This window comes from Suncus etruscus, chromosome 6, assembly GCF_024139225.1.
Source record: "Suncus etruscus isolate mSunEtr1 chromosome 6, mSunEtr1.pri.cur, whole genome shotgun sequence".
NCBI classification, from domain to species: Eukaryota; Metazoa; Chordata; class Mammalia; order Eulipotyphla; family Soricidae; genus Suncus; species Suncus etruscus.
In genome coordinates, this window is record NC_064853.1 from 11,449,498 (window position 1) to 11,469,523 (window position 20,026).

The following is a 20,026-nucleotide window of genomic DNA, read 5'->3' on the forward strand; positions in this document are numbered from 1 at the left end:
TCAGAGTAGATCTGAACTCAATCTAGCTCCCAGCTGGTTGCAAAGTCTAGGTCACTCTAGGCCCAACCATCCCTATAAACTAGGATGAGAGGTCAGAGGAAATGCAAGGATTTGAAGGGATTGAAGGTCAGTCCACTGACTGGGAGTGTTCAGGAATCATGACTGATTATATGTATTTTATGTTACCAAGGACTGATCTTGGATTAGTCGCATATAAGGAAAGAGCCTTAAACACTATCTCTCTCCCCCACCCCCCATTTTCTAACCAAATGAAATCTACATTTGGTTTTTGGGCCACACCTGGTGGTGCTCATGGGTTACTCCTGGCTATCTGCTTAGAAATAGCTCCTGGAAGGCACGTGGGACCATATGGGATGCCGGGATTCAGACCAACCACTTTAGGTCCTGGGTCGGCTCTTGCAAGGCAAACGCCGCTGGGCCATCTCTCCAGCCCCGAATCCTGCACTGAATTTTAATAACATTTCCTGACACTCTGCTAAGGTACTGAGTAGGAGTGGAGGAAGATGTGTGTCCTAGAAAACTGTCTGGGGTTGAAGATGATCAACCTGGGTTAGCTGCATGCAAGGCGAGTATTTCACCTGCTGGACAACCTCTGTAACTCTCAAAGTGTCCACTCTTAAATTTCCAGTGAACAGGAAAGAATATTGTGACTTTTTTTTTCTCTCAAAGCATTGTGATAGGACTATACCGAAAAGGAGCAAGGTATTTTAAATTCTATTGAGAGGAAGAGATACAGGTGAACAGCTGCACACTGACCAAAGTATCTCTTTGGAGGAGGAAAGGCAAAACCCACATCACCTGAGATGAGGTGAGAGGGACCAGAAGCCAAGACAGAACTGCCTACAGCAATTCTGGGGGGCAGGAGGGCAGATGAATTTGCACAGTTAGCGACGTGCATTGTACCGAGTGTCAAAATCAAAGACCAGTGCATCTCTGGAAAATATTCACATAGAATTACGAAGGCAAATCTGCTTAAAAAAATACTTTAATAGGCATATTCAGAATGGCAGACAAGAGAGGGAAGAGGAATTATTTTACAGTGCAAAATTACTATGCATAAAATTTTAAAACATTAATTCATAATTTTAAATGCCTATTTAAATATTACTTCAGATACATTTTAAAGCTCAACAGATTTGTGTTGAACTAAGTTGGAAACTCCAAACTCAATTTTGAAAACACATCATAAAACAGAACACTATTCCAAATGAAAAGGATATAGTGCTTTGTGGTTTGAAGTGGAGACTAAATAACTATTAACAAATGCTTTTTTCCAATGCAGTCTTGTCAAGACACTAAAAGTTATGAAATGTACTAACCCTTATTAAGCAAATTAAATTCATGATATTACAAAAACAACAAAACAACTCTGAAAGTAGTGCAATGCCTTATATTGAGTTATAGTGGCTGCATCATAGAGAACAAGTTATTGTGAGAATACCGGTATAAACACAAACACCCTTAAATATTTATGAAAAGTCGAGCATTCTGTATTTATTATAAAGAGTGGAATGTCTCTCATCAGGCAGACTTCAAAGAGAAGATAAATGAAAATTTACTAACAGGTATATATGTGCCATGTCTGCAAACATGCCCAAGTCCTCAAATTGTTGCAGGTACATTAGTTTGCAAGAGTTTCACTAGCCTGCAAACAAAATGCATCTTTAAAAACATGGCACCCTTATAATTGCAATTACTTCCATCTTTGACAAAGACCGAGGATACTTTGGGTTTGTTTAAGAAAATCTGACTGTGAACACTTGCTAGATCTGCCATTCTGGATAAATTAATGTTCTATGGAAAACAGAAAACCCACACTTGCCAACAATTCCATCCAAAATCTCTTATTCACTTGGATATAGTTGTAAAACAGTGAATGTACATCATGTGAAGTCAAGTGTTGTAATATAGTGACTTTTAACACTGTTTCAGGGAGAGAAAGCTGCTCATGTTGGTGAAGAGAACAGTTGTCCGAACATACAGACCAGTAATACTTCCTGGGCTAAGGTTTCAACTACAATTCCTCAGAGCACACCTCGATTGAACTGCATCAACAGAGGCACTAGAAATAATATCAAGGGTTTATTCTTTTTTAAAGTGGTTGACCAACGATGAATGAAAAAAATCAGTGAATCGAGTGGTAAACTTCTTGGTATGTTCTGTGTGATATATAAGAGTAGTTAATAACCCTTTATAAAAGTTTGGATATAAGTTGGTCTATCAGCTGAATAAAACTACATTTTTAACAAGAAATTTGCACTGGTAATAAAACAGCACTCTGGCAAATGGACAATCCTATTTATAATCACACAGAGCAATGGTTAACTTTTTATTTTGGGAAGACTGAAGACTGAACAGTAGCTGCATAAGTTTTTACTTTTCTAGATTCACTTACTCACAATATCAGTATTGCTGTCTGACAACTCTATTAGATATTAGATACTTTGTGCTAGTATCTGATATCACTTGACTTTTTTTTCGCTTATTTAATGCATAAATGGAACTTTTATAGTACATATAAAAATAACTGAACAGAATTCTGGTCAGCATGATACAGTTAAGCACTTAAGCAACCAGTAAACTCTTGCTTCAAAAAATAATTCTGAAAATTATAGCAAATGCAAAACAAACGATGCAATCTAGACAACATGCTTAATTTCAGAATCCTTAAACTATGTATTCTTAGGTAGAAACTTGGAAAACAAAAAAAAACAAATTTTCACAATCCTTTATGAATGCTTTTACCAGCTGAATAAGAAACATGACACAAACACTTAAAAATTCATTAGAAAAACCTTAGCAAAATAAAATGAAAGCTGACAGACTCAGGATATGAATTCCTCTCATAAAAGTTTACCAACTGTACAAGTTAAGAAAATTATACAAGCTTTTGTTTTAAGAAAGGACAGTTCAGTCAAGACATATGTACTGTAAAAATCTTTCAAAGGCTACAAAGAATCTGGAAAAATACAGAATGTATTTCTTAAGCCCAGATAAGAATATGGAAAGACATCATTGATGTCAACAATTTTACATATACAAACCTGACTTGGTTTATTTTTAAACTTCTATATATAAAAAATCATGCTAGCATAACTTTCAGGATTCATAAGGGTTTCCTTAATAATCATACTCAATTTTCATGGAGAGAAACTGTCTTATTAAAAGACATTTCAAGAAATTCAGAAGAAAATTGACCTTGGTTTTTCTCTATCAAACTAAGCAAAAAAAGTACTTTGCTGTGATATTTTAGGATTAATATGCCAATTGAGAAAAGTACAGCTTATGCTTCCATCCAAATTCATTAAACTAGCTGTTATAATATCTTTAAAAGGGTCTTAATAGCTTTGAGGTACAAAGTCTGCAAAAGGCAGAATTATGAACTCTATTAAGTTAGGACTCAATTCAAAATTTAAGTGTTTCAAGGAAATCAACTCTTTAAGGTAACCCATCAACCCTGAAAATTTTAGTCACACCAGAATTTACTTCAAAGAAAGCTAAGTCTAAAGCTTAGTCATCTGAGTTTTCAAGCTCTTCAAATTTTCCATGTGAGATTACTTCTTGGAAAAACTCAGAAGACCCGGGACTTTCTTTTCCATTGCTGTTCACCCTTCGCCTTTTGGTAGGTCTCTCACATTTTTCATCAAAATCATTGTCGCTTCTTGCAGTCACGTGGGCAAGTTTAGGGTCCGTGGCCAGATTATCTGTTTCATAACCATTAGTATCCATGTCTGCGTGAAGAGGCTTCTTACTTGCACCTGTAGGTCCATTGATGTGGAACCCTTCGACCTTTACTTCCTCTTTGCTTAGCATTTCACTTGGTCCATTAGATGACACCCCTGAATTGAAAGAAACAAATAATACGACCATACTGAAAAGTTCAATTTGTAAACTATAAAATAATAGCTGCTGTCAAACAACTCATTAAGGAAGTGGTATTAAAACTGTGAGTGTGGGGCCGAAGAGAGCATGGAGGCAAGGCACTTCTTGCCTTGCATGCAGGACAGTGGTTCAAATCCTGGCATCCCATATGGTCCTCCAAGCCTGCCAGGAGTGATTTCTGAGTGTAGAGCCAGGAGTAACCCCCAGCGCCGCCGGTGTGACCCAAAAACCAAAAAAAAAACCTGTGAGTGTATGGGTTGAAGCAGTAGTCCAGCGGTAGTACTATTTGCTTTGCACACTCTGGCCCCAATTTGGTCCTCACCTCAGCACCCCCAAGGTTGCTGTAAGCCCACTAGAAGTGATTACTGAAAGCAGAGCCAGGAGTAACTTAAGAGTGCCATGTGTGGCCCCAAACAAAAAAATATCTGTACATATATATCACTATGTAGTAAGCTAGACACAGAGGGGACCACTTACTCTAGCAGCCCAGGGGTGAGGGTGGGGGAAATGGGATGCAGGATGGGAACGGGGTGGAGGAAGCACAAATTTGGTGATGGCAATTCCCCTGATTCAATGTCAATATATACCTAAAATATTACTGTGAAAGATATGTAAGCCAGTATGGTCAAAATAAAAATTATATATAATAAAAAGAATCTGTACACACATATATGTACATACGCACGCACGCACACACATATCACTTGCAATGAGCTCAGATAACAGATCAACCTTCCATTGGTACTAAACAGATTAAGTAAACTGATTAAGTAAACAGATTAAGTAAACTAATACAAGAGTTTCAGGAGCAGCCTTCCATGTGGCTCATCGAGTTCACACCCCAGATGGTCTGGGTATGACCACGTTGTGCACCCTGAGTGTAGAGGTGTGAGTAAGCCCTGAGCATTACTGAGTTTGGCAAAAAAAAAATAGGGAGGGGGACACAAAAAGATTTCGTAACAGAATACAGCATATTAAATGAAGGCCAGTACTATGACAACAAATTAGCATGGGTCCAGTATGCCAAAAATAATAAATACATTTTTCAGATTTAGCAAAAGAGCACTTTGTAAAACCACATGAGAAATAAATGTTCTTCTGTCTTTAAAAGCTTGAGGTTATCATGTACCATATAAAACATGTGTTCTTTGACCATAATGTAAATCTATGGGCCCTGTATTTTATCTTTAAATTTTTTCCTACTTTTTTATCTAATAGTGATTTGCCTGGTCCATAATAGTCATTGCAGGCATTAAATGTTAAAACAACAATCCCACCGCCAGTGTGGGATTATCCCTTTAGATCACTCTCTCAATTTCCACTCATCATCATAGCAGTTTATCTCCTTGTACGCACAAATTTATTTCATACTGCTTGTTACAAAGACAACTGGAAGTGTCAAATCTTAGATCAACGTAGGCCAATTTGAAATGATTGTCTTATCTCTCAATAGAGTTACTAAGTCAATATCTAAGGATTTTCTGGGTTGTGGTTGGTGCTAGTTGAGCTTTCTGTGCTGCTGTTTAGGCTCACTGAGCTTGGAGATTTCTGTAACTTTCCCAGATTTCCTAATTTCCTGTGGACCCTGTGCCTTAAGAACAAAGATCAAATTATGGTAGTTAACTAGAGTTAAATGTCATAATATTAAATGTTTGCGCTGTTCAAGCATTTGAGAAAATACTCAAAGTAAAAACCAATACTTTCATAATAAAGTAAAAAAGACATACTTTCTGTTTGTTTTTGGGGTCACACTGGCAGCACTCAGGGATTACTCCTGGCTCTACGCTCAGAAATTGCTCCTGGTAGGCTCGGGGGACCATAGGGGATGCTGGGAATCGAACCTCTGTCCTACATACAAAGCAAACGTCCTACCTCCATGCTATCTCTCCAGCCCCAAGATACACTTTAATAAATGCAAGTAATAACCATAAGATCAAATTAAAATTGACTGCACAATGGAGTGAAGTCTTTAATTGTATAAAAAAATTCAGTTGGAAAGATAAAATGTCCTATTAGAAGTAAGTTTTTAATTATATAAAAATACTGTGTCCAAATTAGCCTAAAATATTTTGATTCAAGACAATATTGTTTCCCTTAATTTATTCTCACTACATGGTTGGAAAGGAAAAATAAAACGGCTCCTGCTTTGCCCCCCAAAACTACTTAAAGCAAGAAATCCACCTACTCACAAGTGGCAGTTACATGGTGTTCTGAACAGAATCAGAAAGAGAGTAGTGACAGTCATCTGTCTCCCAAGGTGGTCCCTGACCCAGGATGAGCGGCCCAGCTCACCACTCAGCTGTGGACGGATGTGGCTGGCTTAGGCATCACATCATGAACCTGATTCTTGTTTGCTTGGTCCATTCTCAAGAAGGGAAGGAGTGGGAGAGTAGAGGGAAGGGGCCATCAAAACATGTCCATTTCCTGCCATAGTGCCAGCATGGGTCCCAGATGTCAGAACAAGGCCAATATTCCACAGCTCTGCACCAGATCCCATGGGGGTAGGAAGCACTTCCAGGATGCAAGAGGGCCTAAGTCAGCAGTTTCTTACTCCATGTGACAATGAGACCATCCATTAACAGTGAAAATCAGACTGATTCTCTGATGAGGTCCTGCAGACCAGTGCAGCACTTTCTACACTCTTTACAGATCTCTGCTGCATTTCTACCTTGTTGGTATGTTTCTTGCTTCTCTTTCTCAGAGATAAAACACAAGTGTTTCTGGGGCAGGAGCGATAGTGCAGCGGCAGGGCATTTGCCTTGCATGCAGCTGACCCAAAACAGGCCTAGGTTTGATCCCCAGCATCCCATTATGGTCCCCTGAGCTAGGAGCGATTTCTGAGTGCATAGCCGGGAGTAACCCTTAGCATCATCAGGTGTGGCCCAAAAAACCAAAAAAAAGAAAGTGTTTCTGTAGAACATTAATGTATTACCCCTCAAGGTTACTTACTATCATAGACACATTTTATTTTTTTATTTTTATCTTTATCAGGGGAGAGTACAAACGCAGTCCTCCACTACCACAAATTACACAGTCGAGTTTCCCACATTTGGGGAAATTGCAGGGGTCAGCACATCCGGAGTGCAATGGATAAGCCTCGCCCCAGGGAAACCACCTTCGTGATCATGGTATCTCCCCTGCTAGGTAAGTATTGTAGACACATTTTAAACAGGGCTCTCGTCTATTTCTTTCCAACTACATGTTTACTTCCTGATATGTTAGTAAGCTCTTAAAGTACCAATAAATAACCCTTATATTTCTAATATAAAACGAGTTTCAGTCTAAACATAAACAAGAACATTGACATCCAGGTATGCCAATCAATATAGTACTCAAGAACAAACATGTTGAGATGGTTCTTATTGTTCACTGTACACTTTAATCATTAAACTATGTTGTGATGTCAAGGGGAATTCTTCCCACTTAATTTACATCATGTGTATGTCAGTCTGGCCCCATGGTTACTACGGTGATATGTCAGGTACTGACATGTTTAACTCCTACTTTGGAAATAAGAGAAACTGAGAGAAAATTCCTCATCTGGGGAAGAGAAGACCCTTCCCACAGTAGGAGCAGAGGCCTGCCTGGCCTTACCATTCTGGTTGCTATTGCCCAGGGCGCCATCTTCCTTCTCTGACTGGCTGTTACTGCTGTTTGAGGCCGTTGGTGGAGGGGAAGGTGCCCGGCTGGAGGCGGCGCTTTCACTTTCATCAAGAAGGCGATCCATGTAATCCCTTAAAATGAGGTAAAATAATACAACAATGACATTTTGATAATTAAAAAAAATCGGTTAAATTCAGAAAGCTTTAGTCACAACTATATCCTGTCACTTGCATTCATTCATGTCTCATCTATTATGTCAGGATCTGAACATTTCAACAGAAAGCCCCTTTGGGTACAAATTTGTAGGAAAACTGAGTAAGGGGTCTCAACAACCACGCTTCAGAGATCAACAGGTTGTTTAAAAATCAAAACTAAAATTATGCTCAACATCGCCAAACCACACCAGAGGAACTGTGCGAGGTAACAGGGATGACCCAATAGAGGGACAAAGTTCCTTCATACACAGACGGGGACTGCCTGGAGACAATCAGGTTCTGAATTATTCCGGGTGCCTTCTAAGAAAGCTTGACTTCTTAAACTTCATCATGACTCCACTGCAGTGGGGTGCGATGTTTTTAAGTGTCTGTTCTAAAATCAATTTAGCATTTACTATCAACAAGTAACTTGTAGAACAATTTTATATACCTATATACTGAAGTTATGTATTTGGTGGGAAAAAAAGAGAAGCTCAATGCTGGTGCACCTTTCTCTATGAGGTCAGAGATATCCTAAGCTCACACACTGGTTTTGTCTTCCAGGAGGACAGAAAAGGCTGAGAGTTCATTTTTCTGCCAAGAACATTCCAGAATTATCCAGCCTACAAGACATCTGTGAATGTGATGTGGGGATAAGGGTGAATGATAGAGCTAAGTATGGGCCAGAGTGACAACACAGCAGGTCAGGTAGGGTGTTTCCTTTGCACACAGCTGACTGGGGCTCTATTCCTGGTATCCCAGTTGGTCCTCTGAGACTGCTAGGAGTGATTCCTGAGCGCAGAGGCAGGAATAATATAGCCCTGAGTGCTGCCCAGTGTGGCCCCCAAACAAACAAAAACAAAACACCAAAAAAAAATGGAGCTAGTGTCTTCACCAATACAATACACATAATTATAGTTGACCTACCAACTTACAAGACTGTAGTGTAAGATTTAAGCAGGAGAATGTTTTCTAAACTATAAAGTACTGCCAGGTCAGTAAAATTAGGCTGACAAACTGTTCTTGAAAGCCACGTGCTTTTGTGACCCCAGTCCTCCAACCTCCGAGTGTCTATGGCTGATTCTGAATACTAGGAGCAAGAGGCAGGGTGCGCTTAAGGATTGGACAGCTAGAAACACTTATTCTATAGCTCTTTACCCAAAGACTAGAGTAATTGAGGGAAGGGACTGGAGTCCTTTTGTCTACCATCGCCACACCAGCACATAAACATCTGATACAAAGCAGAAGGGTGTAGGCAAGAGAAATGGTGGGTAGGAAGGGAACACTGGGAATGCCTAGGATTTATTCAAAGTCTGAAAGAATAGTCTTAAGAGACCAATAGCTGTAGTCACCATCTCCATGGTCACCTCTATCCATGGGCAGGCTGGTTGGTCAGTCGATCATACTCTCTCTCTCTGTGTCACATATAAGTATGGTGGGTTGGTCAGTTGGTCTCTCTTTATACATTCTCTCTCTTCTCTCTCTCTCTATTTCTCTCGCTCACATATAATAATGGTTTTGGTATTCATGAAACTCCCAATACTCTGAGGTACCAAACACTCACCAAAGAAATGTATGATCACAAACTAAGCAATGAACAGTGATGGTTTTCACTATAGAGGGAATTCCTTCGGAAGATATTTCAGACCTCTTCAGCTTTATGCTATACATAAATGGCTCAGTTATAGAACAATTATATAATAAACTGGAAGCACACCGAGACAGAAATGAGCAAGTGCCAAGGACTTTCCAAACTAAGGCCAGGAGATAAGATGATGCATGAAGAGGTGGGAAGGGACGGTGGAACAGATGTGGCACGGCAAAATGGATTAACGTAGGTGTTAAGATGCAAGTAAGTGAGCTCAAGTTGATGACAGAAACTAATTTAAATTTCTGAATATGGCAATGATATTATGGAAGGATTACTTCAGTGAGCAGGATCAAAAGTAGACTGAACAGAGAAAAGTACTAATTTCCCATCCTGTGTAGAGGGCAGATGGCGCTCGTGTTTTTTGATAGCTCTTTCCTATTTCAGTTTAGCAATCTGTATTTGCTTATACACAGAAAATTGACCTAATGAAAACTGGGTCTGCATGCTCTCAAAGAACCTTTGTTTACATTTTCTAATAATCCAGAAAACCTGATTGATCTATGGAGGTGTCAATACAGACATTTAAATCAAGAAACTTGTGCCATTAAAAAAATTCTGAAAAATTTTTCAATAAAACATCAAAAAGCGGGCCGGCGTGGTGGCACTAGAGGTAAGGTGCCTGCCTTGCCTGCGCTAGCCTAGGGTGGACCTAGGTTCGATTCCCCCGGGGTCCCATATGGTCCCCCAAGCCAGGCGTGATTTCTGAGCGCATAGCCAGGAGTAACCCCTGAGCGTCACAGGGTGTGGCCCAAAAACAAAAAACCAAAATAAAACAAACAAAAAAACATTAAAAAGCTTAACTAGAAAGCAGAAACTCACGTGACGCCAGGATGGAGATTGTATTTCTTTTTTCCAAATCGTGTTTGCTGAGCAAAGAAATCATAACGTTCAGATTTCTTCCACATATAATAGAATGCTACGCATTCGCCAACCGATCTTGTTCGAACCTGTAAAAAGCAAAAAATTGTTTTTAACCATTTTCATCTCCATTTATATTTTCCCCTGGTTTTGGGGCCCAACTCAGCAAGTGTTCAGGGCTCACTTATGGACAGGCTGAGGGGTTCTAGGCAGTGCCAGGGATCAATCTTGGGTCAGCTGTGAAAGACAAGCACCGACTATACCATCTCTCCCTGGCGTTTGTCTTGCATGCAGGACAGTGGTTCGAATTCTGACATTCCATAGGGTTCCCCGAGCCTGCCAGGAGCGATCTCTGAGCACAGAGCCAGAAGTAACCCCTGAGCGCTGCCGGGTGTGACCCAAAAACCAAAACCAAAACGAAACAAAACAAAAAAACAGTATCTTCAGTTGGAAATCCAATTTATTGCATTTACTAGTTTTAACTTAATATTCTATCTATAAAATTCAGCACAGCAATAGCGGTGTTAAAACAAATTTCTACACTCTTACCAAGAAAAAAAAAAGTACAGCAACAATATTCATCAATATTAAATAGCACTGCATGTTTTAACAGACTTAATTTTAAAATAAACTCTCTTATGGAAAATGTGACATCAAGATTAAAATTGTATTATACTGTTTTCAAATAGTTTTACTCAAAGAACACCTGGGGAGTTTATCCCTTCAACTACCATTTAAAAGATTCTTATTAGTCCTGTAGTAAACCAGTCTCAATTTTTTTTTAAATATATAAAATCTTTATTTAAGCACCATGACTACAAGCATGATTATAGTTAGGTTTCCGTCATAAACAGAATTACACCTCCTTCACCTGCGCAACATTCCCACCACAAATGCCACCTCTCCCCAGTCTTGACTGTATTCAAGAGAGACACTCTTATTTCTCTCATTCTTTACCACTGTCATGCAAGTTGCTAGTGTGGTTATTTCCCTAACAGTGTTCACCACTCTTTGTGGTGAGACTCAAGTTTATTTGCTTTCTAGAAAGGCTGAGACTATTCTTCAGTGAGATCTACAAGAACATAAATGTTGTTTACTTTCAGTTAGAAAGGACAACGGTTACCTTGCATACATTTTTTGGGATACAAAGTATAAATATTTAACCCATCCTTTCTTGAGGGAACTATCTGTGGATCAGTTTGTTATCTTTATTTCTTTACCCAGTATAATCTTTCTCTCTTCCCCTGTACTTGTACTTCATTTTAATTTTATTTGTATTTGGGACCATACCTTGCAGTGCTCAGGGTCACTCCTAGTGGTGTAATTCTTGGGGTGTCTTGCATATGGTACTGAGGATCAAACCTGAGACTCTCCTTGTACAAATAGGATCTCAGCTGGCTAAGCTAACCCCTTAGTTAATACTATGACTCGTACCCACAGCAACTGTCAGCTCCAGAGACATGGAGATATAAACACAGGGCTTAGCTTCTCATGACAGTGTTTGCTGAGGTCAAACGCGCCCCCCTTTATGCAGCCTCGCACCCTCCGGGGGGGGGGCGCACCCCACTATTTGAGAAGCACTGCCCTAGGAAAAAAGGTAACCAGCCATATAATGGCTTTGAGGGGTGGGTGGATCTTTGCTGCTGCTAGTTATATCTGTCTATCATTCTAGGGGGTCCCCCTCACAGATAAGCTATTATTATTAGGTCAATAGTGTTTGGATTCTAGGAAACTTTTATCCAAAACAATGTACTTTTCAACCATGAAGACTTACTTTGGATTTGTTTTTTGGAGTTTTTTTTGGATCACACCTGGCAGCACTCAGGGGTTACTCCTGGCTCTACGCTCAGAAATCACTCCTGGCGGGCTTGCTGGATCATATGGGATGCCAAGATTCAAACCATTGTCCTTCTGCATGCAAGGCAAATGCCCTACCTCCATGCTTATCTCTCCAGCCCTTTGGATTTGTTTTTATAATCGGATACAAGGCCAGTCACTTAAACTTCATTTAATCCAGATATTTCAAAAAATCATCCCCAGCAAGTCATCCTACAAAACTTAAAACACTATTTTTAAGCTCCTTGTTCTTTAGATTGACTAAAATACGATATTTTTCTTGTAAGTTTAGAAATTGTGTACGTAACTACCAAGACTTAGAGATTTAATAATTCCCTCTCCTATATATGTATTTTCTATACTATGTATCTAGCAAAATTATACTGTTAAATATTATTTCAGTTTTAAGAAAATCTAAAAATCTGAAGGGCTTACTCATAAAGCTCTTTTGGGTAAACACTGTAGTTATTGATAAAGTAAACTTGGAAAGATAAGTGCTGTAAAATTAAAATGATCAAATAAGAAAATATATCTAAAACTAGCCTAAATATTCTTCTGAAAAAAAAAAAAAAGAAATCCTAATCAAAATAAAACATCATAAATTCTTTTATCAACTTTTTGTTTTGGGGACCTCATCTAGTGATGCTCAGTGTTTACTCTGGGCTCTGTTATTCAGAGACCTCTTCTTGGATGCTTGGGGGAATTACAAGAGAAACTGGTGATCAAATCTGAGTTAACTAACTGCAAGGCAAGCACCCTGTCCACTCTGATCTTGATGTATCTAATTTTAGAACAATTATGATACAGGCAAATGTAATATATGTTAATTGTAAATAACATCAGAGATAAGTACTTAACTTTTCAAAATTACTTCAAAATAAATTTTTTTCTATTTGGGGGATGTTTGAGTCACACTCAGCGGTGCTCAAGGGTTATGCTGGCTCTGAGCCCAGGAGTCACTCCTGGCAGGCTTGGGATGTCTATAAGGGATGCCTATGTGCAAGGCAAATGCCCTACCCATTGTGGTATCGCTCCAGCCCCACAAAATAATTGTCTTAAATATTTGCCACCTGGTGTGGATCAAGAGCTATAAATATTGTACACACACATCCCATATAAAAGTTGATGAACTGATACTGATAACTAATACTGGGGAAAAAAGGGGGAAATTTTTTTTTTTGTTTTTGTTGTTTTGGGTCAGACCCGGCAGTGCTCAGAAGTTGCTCCTGGAAGGCTCGGGGAACCATATAGAATGCCAGGATTCGAACCAGGGTCCTTCCTGTGTTGGCCACATGCAAGGCAAACATCTTACCACTGTGCCATCACTCCGGCCCCAAAAGAAAAGATTTTAAAAGCTCCTGAGATTATATTCTGAAAACCACCACCAGAACAAACTCCTAATGCTTATGATTCCCCAAATATCAATATACTTACTTTATTAGCCTGAATCAAATGAAAGTCCTTTCCATAGGCCTTCAATCCTTGTTCAAAATTTCTACATTCTTCCTCTGTCCAAACAGACAACTCCTCTGACAGAAGGGAGGTAAGGGGAAACAAGCATTACTCCTCAAAACATTGCATAACTAAATTACATTTACAACAGAAAATTTCTGGTAAAACAATAAAAGAAACGTATCCTGAGATCTATTATCTTTAACTGCAAAGATAGTGATAAAAAGCCTTAAACATTTTTGGATGACTCTCCTGCCTCAATGAGTGTCGGTCATTTCCTCCAATATTTTTGTTTGTTTGTTTTGGGATTACAACTAGTGATATGGTCTCAGGGTTTACTCCTGGAGGTGCACTCAGGAATAACTCCGGGTGGTATTCAGGAGGATCATATGGAGTGCCAGGGATTAAATCTGCATGCAAGGCAAATGCCCTATTTGCTGTCCCATAACTCGAGTTCCTACCGCATTCTTTAGAATTCATTTATAACCAGCTCTGAATTTCCCAAACAGTATTTGTCTTCAGAATTTGTGTATGTGGTTCTCTTTTGTCTAGAATTATTTCCTGCATTCTCCCCATAGCCCCTTTCTACCTGGCTAATTAATTTAACATCTCAGCAAAACTATCACTTTGTCCTAGCTTCCTGAGTCATCTTCCTTCCTCATCCATGTTAAATCATGCCGAGTTCCAATTGCACCCATTAACTCTCCTTTAAAAAAACACGCACAAATTTTTTTAGTTTACCTTCATGACTCTATAGCACTACCTAACTTAGTAATGTACTCTGACTTTACTAAGCTCAAGTCCTCCAATTTTTGTTGAGTAAATTATTCGTCATCTATTACATATTGATATATAAATAATTCTATTAGTGAAATGGAGCAGGAGGCACTTCAGAGAAAAAAATCCAAAACTAGAAGTGTCTAGGTTTTGATTATGGCTCTTTATGAATTATGTTTGCCTCAGCTAAATTGTATCAGTATAGAGACCCCAATCTCAAGAATTTTAAAGTGAAGGTAACATCTGTCATACTACTTAGCTTCTAGTTTTATTGCCAAGATCACATAAAATATTTATAAGAGTGCCTTGAAATTGAATGGTATTCTGTATTTTAATTTAAATGCCCTATTTTCCATAAAAAGCAGCCTAAAACTTATTCCAATGTCTCAAATACTTATGTTATATATCTACTGAACACTTTATAACTGTTATTCAGCAAATATTTACTGAATTCAAAGAGCAGAATTATACTTTCATAAACTAAGAACCTAATGTAAAATTTCAGCTATATCATGAAAAAAATAAAGTTCAATATTTATACTTACCTCTAGCTGCTTTGACATTAAATCTTAATCTTCTCAATGCTTCTTCTGTATCAAAATTGCACTTAACCAATTCATATAATGCCTAGAAAAGAAAAAAAGCTTCAATATATAATCTTGATTATGAACAGCTCAAGGCTCCAGTTCTTGTGGTTGCTGATTTCAGGGCGATACAAAGAGGTCCTTGGGGGTTGTTCCTAGCAATGCTTGGGGGACTGATGCAATGTGGTAACAGGGAATGAAAGAGTTCTGCATGTACAGCATATACTCAACCTTTTCAACTATCCAAGTCAGAGTTTCTTTAAAGTCAAGTCTGTTCATGGATCTAGTATTCTCATCTTTCCTGGAGGATAAATAGTGAATGCAACATGCAAAACACCAAAGAAAAATTTAATCCTACCAATTTACCTATACGTTAATTCCCTATTAATTACATAAACTATATTTATTTACTTAAGGACAAGCACATTCTCTAATTTCACAGCATATCCTAGTAATTTAGAATTAAGAAACAATCATTGGGGGGGGGGGGGTTGGGGCAGCGCTCAGGGGTTACTCCTGGCAGGCTCAGGGGACCATATGGGATGCCAGGAATCAAACCAGGGTCAGTCCCAGGTTGGACGTGTGCAAGGCAAACTGCCTTACCACTGTGCTATCTCTCTGGGCCCCCAAAACAATCTTTTTAATCAAAATGTTACAGATTATTTAGTTTTGGGTTTGGAGGTTCCTAAAATTTAAAACTGTAAACAAAGAAGGTGAAAAAACAAAATGCTATTACTGGACTCATAGTAAGTAATGGTTTATTATAATGAAGGAACAAACTGTTTCAAAATACGTATTCCCAATGATGACCATGTATATCCATAGGCTATCAGATATAACCAAAGGCAAATAAAAAAAAATACAAACAGTGAAAATTCTTTTACTTGAGCTGAAATCTTTATTTATTTATTTATTTATTTATTTTTATTTATTTATTTATTTTTTTGGTTTTGGGTCACACCCGGCAGCGCTCAGGGGTTACTCCTGGTTGTAGGCTCAGAAATTGCCGCTGGCAGGCACAGGGGACCATATGGGATGCTGAGATTCGAACCACCATCCTTTTGCATGAAAGGCAAATGCCTTACCTCCATGCTATCTCTCAGGCCCCGAGCTGAAATCTTATTAATGAAGAGGCTGTGCTACTTGATTTTTATGCTATGAGTTTCCCTAATATCATAGAAAATGTAATGGCTAGAATAAGCACAATGAATTTGACAACATACAAAAACATTTATAAATAGACACTATCCATTTATTTTGAGAAAAATTCAACAAACTTCTTATTCAAGTACCTGTTCGTTGTCTTTAATGTGAGATCCTTCGGGGATTGCTTCTACTCCTTTCTCATCACCTGTTCTTCTAGATGCATCCTTAAGAAATACAATCACTTTATCTTCTGGTAAGTATTCAGGGTCCCACAGGAGTTGATCATCATTTTCATACACTAAATTAGTGAAACAAAATCAGAAAAGAGCTCCAAATTGACAACTTGTTAAGGTATTATCAATGAACAAGTAATTCACTAAGTGCCAAGGACTTAAGAGCAGTGTTGTCTGACTATTTGCATATCTTTATATTTGAGCAGAAATCTAGTCTAAAAGCTAAAGCAATCTCAACAGAGCTATCACTTTATGCCCCATTCCTATCCAATAAGACTTAGCTTGACTTTTACAAATTCTAAGTGATACTGGTTTGTATAGTGGCATGTTCTACCTATAAGTTCTACCTATAAGTTACTTTCCTTATTTCTGTATCTGTAAAATGAGAGTAATAACCCTATCATCAAGTTGGGTATGGCCTTCAAGACACTTGTCTTATACAGATGATAGCTGTAATGCCATTTCTGGAAATGAATGGCTAAAAGGATGTTCACTAAAATGTTACTGCTTAGTTCTTGGTGGTGAGTTGGGAAATATACTATTTAACTTCTCTGCATTCTTCAGTGGTACTTGAAAATGCATATTAATAGGATATACAGTAAAGCTTCCCTGATAAAACAATCTGGATACATTGCTACTGATTTCTGTTCTCTACACAGGCTGTCTGACAAAGACACCTTCTTGCATTGCAGCACTGGGTGCAGAAGGCGGTGGGCAGACAAGGTCTTACATAGAATCCTTGACCCAAGAAAAAGAATATGGAAAGTTGTCCCTGAAATGCTCCCTACTGTCCACCCAAATTGCCTTCCCACTGGATGGTAAGAACAAAATCCTAAGAAGCTATTTAGCCATGTACAAATGTGTCTTAATTTAAGGTGAGTATACAAAGTTTCATCTATATTGTGACTTGATACTTTAAAAGTACACCATTTTATTTATTTTAACATACAAAAATCAAGCAGGTGGCAAGAACAATTAGCATTTCAACAGAATATAAAGTACACTGTTTTTACTGTATCTAGAGAAAAGAACATTTCCCAGTTAAGACTGTGCTCCAAATAAGAACTTAGACAATACTTTAAATATGGACAGGCATACAACTGGAGATCATTACCTATTGTAGAAGAATTAAATGCCAGGAAATCAGAAATTCAGAAACAGACACACAAAAAATATGTAAACATTTAAAATAATGTGGGAAAAGCTGTAATGGTGAAAGAGGAAACACTATCACTGTACACTAACAGCGACATGCTGGACTGTGAAAGATCGTAATTGTTGACATAAAATAGCACCATTTTGAACTATTTTACTCTAAGTGAATTAGCAAATGCAAAAGTCAAAACCTTTTTTTCTTTTCTGAACCACACATAGCAATACTCGGGTTACTCATGGTTTTGTATTCAGAGGATTTTGTGGGTGCCAGGGTTCCCATGTATAAAAACTTGTGCTCCAGTCCTTTGAGCCATCTTCTTCGTCCCCAAATTAAAAATCAACTACAACTATATACACTTCCACTGACCAGATGTAATTTACGTTTGTGTCCATGAGAGTGTGTGTGTGTGTGTGTGTGTGTGTGTGTGTGTGTGTGTGTGTGTGTGTGAGAGAGAGAGAGGCAGACAGAGAGACAGAGACTTGAGAGAGACAGAGAAAATGAATGAATTAGAAAGCACAAGGATCACCTAGCACACTATAATAATTAACTAGAGAAACCCTTTTTTGGGGGTTGGGGGAAGAGTTGATCCTGGGTCAAACCCCAGTGGTGCTCAGGAGTGACCTGTGGTCTGTGGCTATATACAGGCAAGAATAGAACCTGGGCCACTGCTTACAAGGCAAGTGCCTTACCTTTAGACATATCTACCTAAGTTATTCTAAGTCTAGATTCTGACAAGATATGAGATAGGATCCCAGACTGCAAAGAGGAGCCAGTTCAATCTGCTGGCATTGTTCTGTGGAGCATTATACAAATAACAAAGCACCGACATCTATTTTAACAGAGCAATAAAAATTTCAAAATAAACAAGCTTTTCATAACAGAAAAATCAATTCTCAAATAATAAAGACCATTACGGGTGTAGGAAGATGGAAGGAGGGGTGATTTCAAGTAGAAGTTAGAGAAAACACCACCACATAAACCATATAACCTTGAAAATGGGGGGGGGGTTGTCCTAATGAATAAATGTATTTCTTAACCTCCAGCTTTTGGGGATATTTTATTACATTTTACATGCTAAAGTGTACCTTAAACATACATGCTGCTTTCCCTAATCCCTTGCCCCGTCTTTCCTAAACACAGAAGCACACAACGTTTTATATCCCCTGATTGGCTGATAAGAGTCCATACCCTTCTCTCCCCTACTATAAATATCCATTTCCATCTATTTCCCTCCTACAATAAACTGAGTTACTCTCCTGAAGTGGCTGGTGGATGCTTCTTTGTGAGTCCTCTACTCAACTGGGAGCCAACCTTACCAGGGACTTCTATTATCTTGGGATCTGACTTCATCAGCATAAAATATACACCAAGTATATACCAAACAGCAGCATTATGATGTAATAATGAGGTTTACAAAAAATATTCTGTCCACATTCTTGAAAGGTCACAATGTGACTTTGAGTTCTAAACTAGTTGATACAGGGGCTGGATGACAGCACAGCTGTAAGGTGTTTGCCTTGCACAGTGCCTACTGGGACAGACCTGGGTTCAATCTCTGGCATCCCATATGGTCCTCCATGCCTGCCAGCAGCAATTTCTGAGTGCAGAGCTAGGAGTAACCCCTGAGCACTGGCAGGTGGGGCCCCAAAGCCAAAACCAAACTAACTAATTAGTATTTTCCTTTATACAGTTCAAATAATTGGCCTATCTCAACAGTATCATCAACTAAGAATAAAGTATATATTCACATTTAATATAATCCACATTAAAGTAACTTAAAAAAAGCAACAATTTGTCAAATGTTCACCATGAAAATTTTCTCTTCACTACCTCGCAATCCCTAGCCAACATTTATCTGCTTTAAAAGTATGTCGTGGTAGCACAAAAACTTGACTGGCAACACTGAACTTGAGTTTTTTCTAATTGCTGCTACGTGACCTATTTGGTTCTTCAATACAATACAGTTAGTCTAGGCTAGGATATTCTATCTCACTAGTACAGATACTTGTGGCCAGGTAATTCTTTGTGGTGCTGGCTGGAGGGAAGGACATGAAAACACAAAGTTCCAGGGCATGCATGGTTTGATACACATAAGAAACGACTCAAATAAAAATTGAACCTTTCATCTGTCCAGTGTTGTAACTCTTTTGAATTAAACCTTTTCTGCACAGTCTGAGCTGGGGCAGACATTAGCTGATTCCCAAGAAGATAGGGCTTGCAAGTAGCTGTTTTAGCTTTTCTAATAATAAAAGAGAAAAGGAAAAGGCAGAGAATCTTGATAATTTAAGAGCCTGTGAAACCAAATGATCTGAAGCCTGGCCAGTTAGTAACCAGTAAGTACTCTATATGAAGATAAGCTGTTAAAAAAAACAAACAAAACTGAGGTGGTGGTGGTGGTGGTGACAGAGTGTTTGACTCCAGGCACCACATGCGGTCCTTGATTCTTCCCAAGAATGGTCCAGAACTAGGAGTAAGCACTGTGGAGCATGGAGCCTCAACCCCTAGTTCAAAGGAAGTATCCTAATTTACTTGAATTAGATATTAGATTAGAAATATAAAAGGAAAAAAACTGAATGTTTCTCCAGGCTACACATTAATCCAAGGTTTTTTTCTTGTATCAATGAGAAAGTTCT

General features: G+C 38.6%; 1 protein-coding gene and 1 non-coding gene across 5 annotated transcripts in view; both read right to left on the reverse strand.

Annotated features, from left to right (window-relative positions):
• Positions 1 to 2,414: 2,414 nt before the first annotated feature.
• Positions 2,415 to 20,026, reverse strand: part of MIER1 (MIER1 transcriptional regulator) — a 59,695-nt gene continuing 42,083 nt past the window's right edge. For all 4 annotated transcript variants that reach the window (XM_049774404.1, XM_049774407.1, XM_049774405.1 and 1 more), the window contains 6 exons: positions 16,151 to 16,302; positions 14,820 to 14,901; positions 13,480 to 13,574; positions 10,171 to 10,298; positions 7,498 to 7,637; positions 2,415 to 3,860 (listed from right to left, as the gene is read on the reverse strand). In XM_049774404.1, the coding sequence (XP_049630361.1) occupies positions 3,532 to 3,860; positions 7,498 to 7,637; positions 10,171 to 10,298; positions 13,480 to 13,574; positions 14,820 to 14,901; positions 16,151 to 16,302 (926 nt within the window). In that variant the 3' untranslated portion in view covers positions 2,415 to 3,531. The remainder of the gene's footprint in view (positions 3,861 to 7,497; positions 7,638 to 10,170; positions 10,299 to 13,479; positions 13,575 to 14,819; positions 14,902 to 16,150; positions 16,303 to 20,026) is intronic.
• LOC126012580 (U1 spliceosomal RNA) lies at positions 6,892 to 7,055 on the reverse strand. The gene has a single exon (XR_007497034.1). It is a non-coding gene; the product is annotated as a U1 spliceosomal RNA (small nuclear RNA).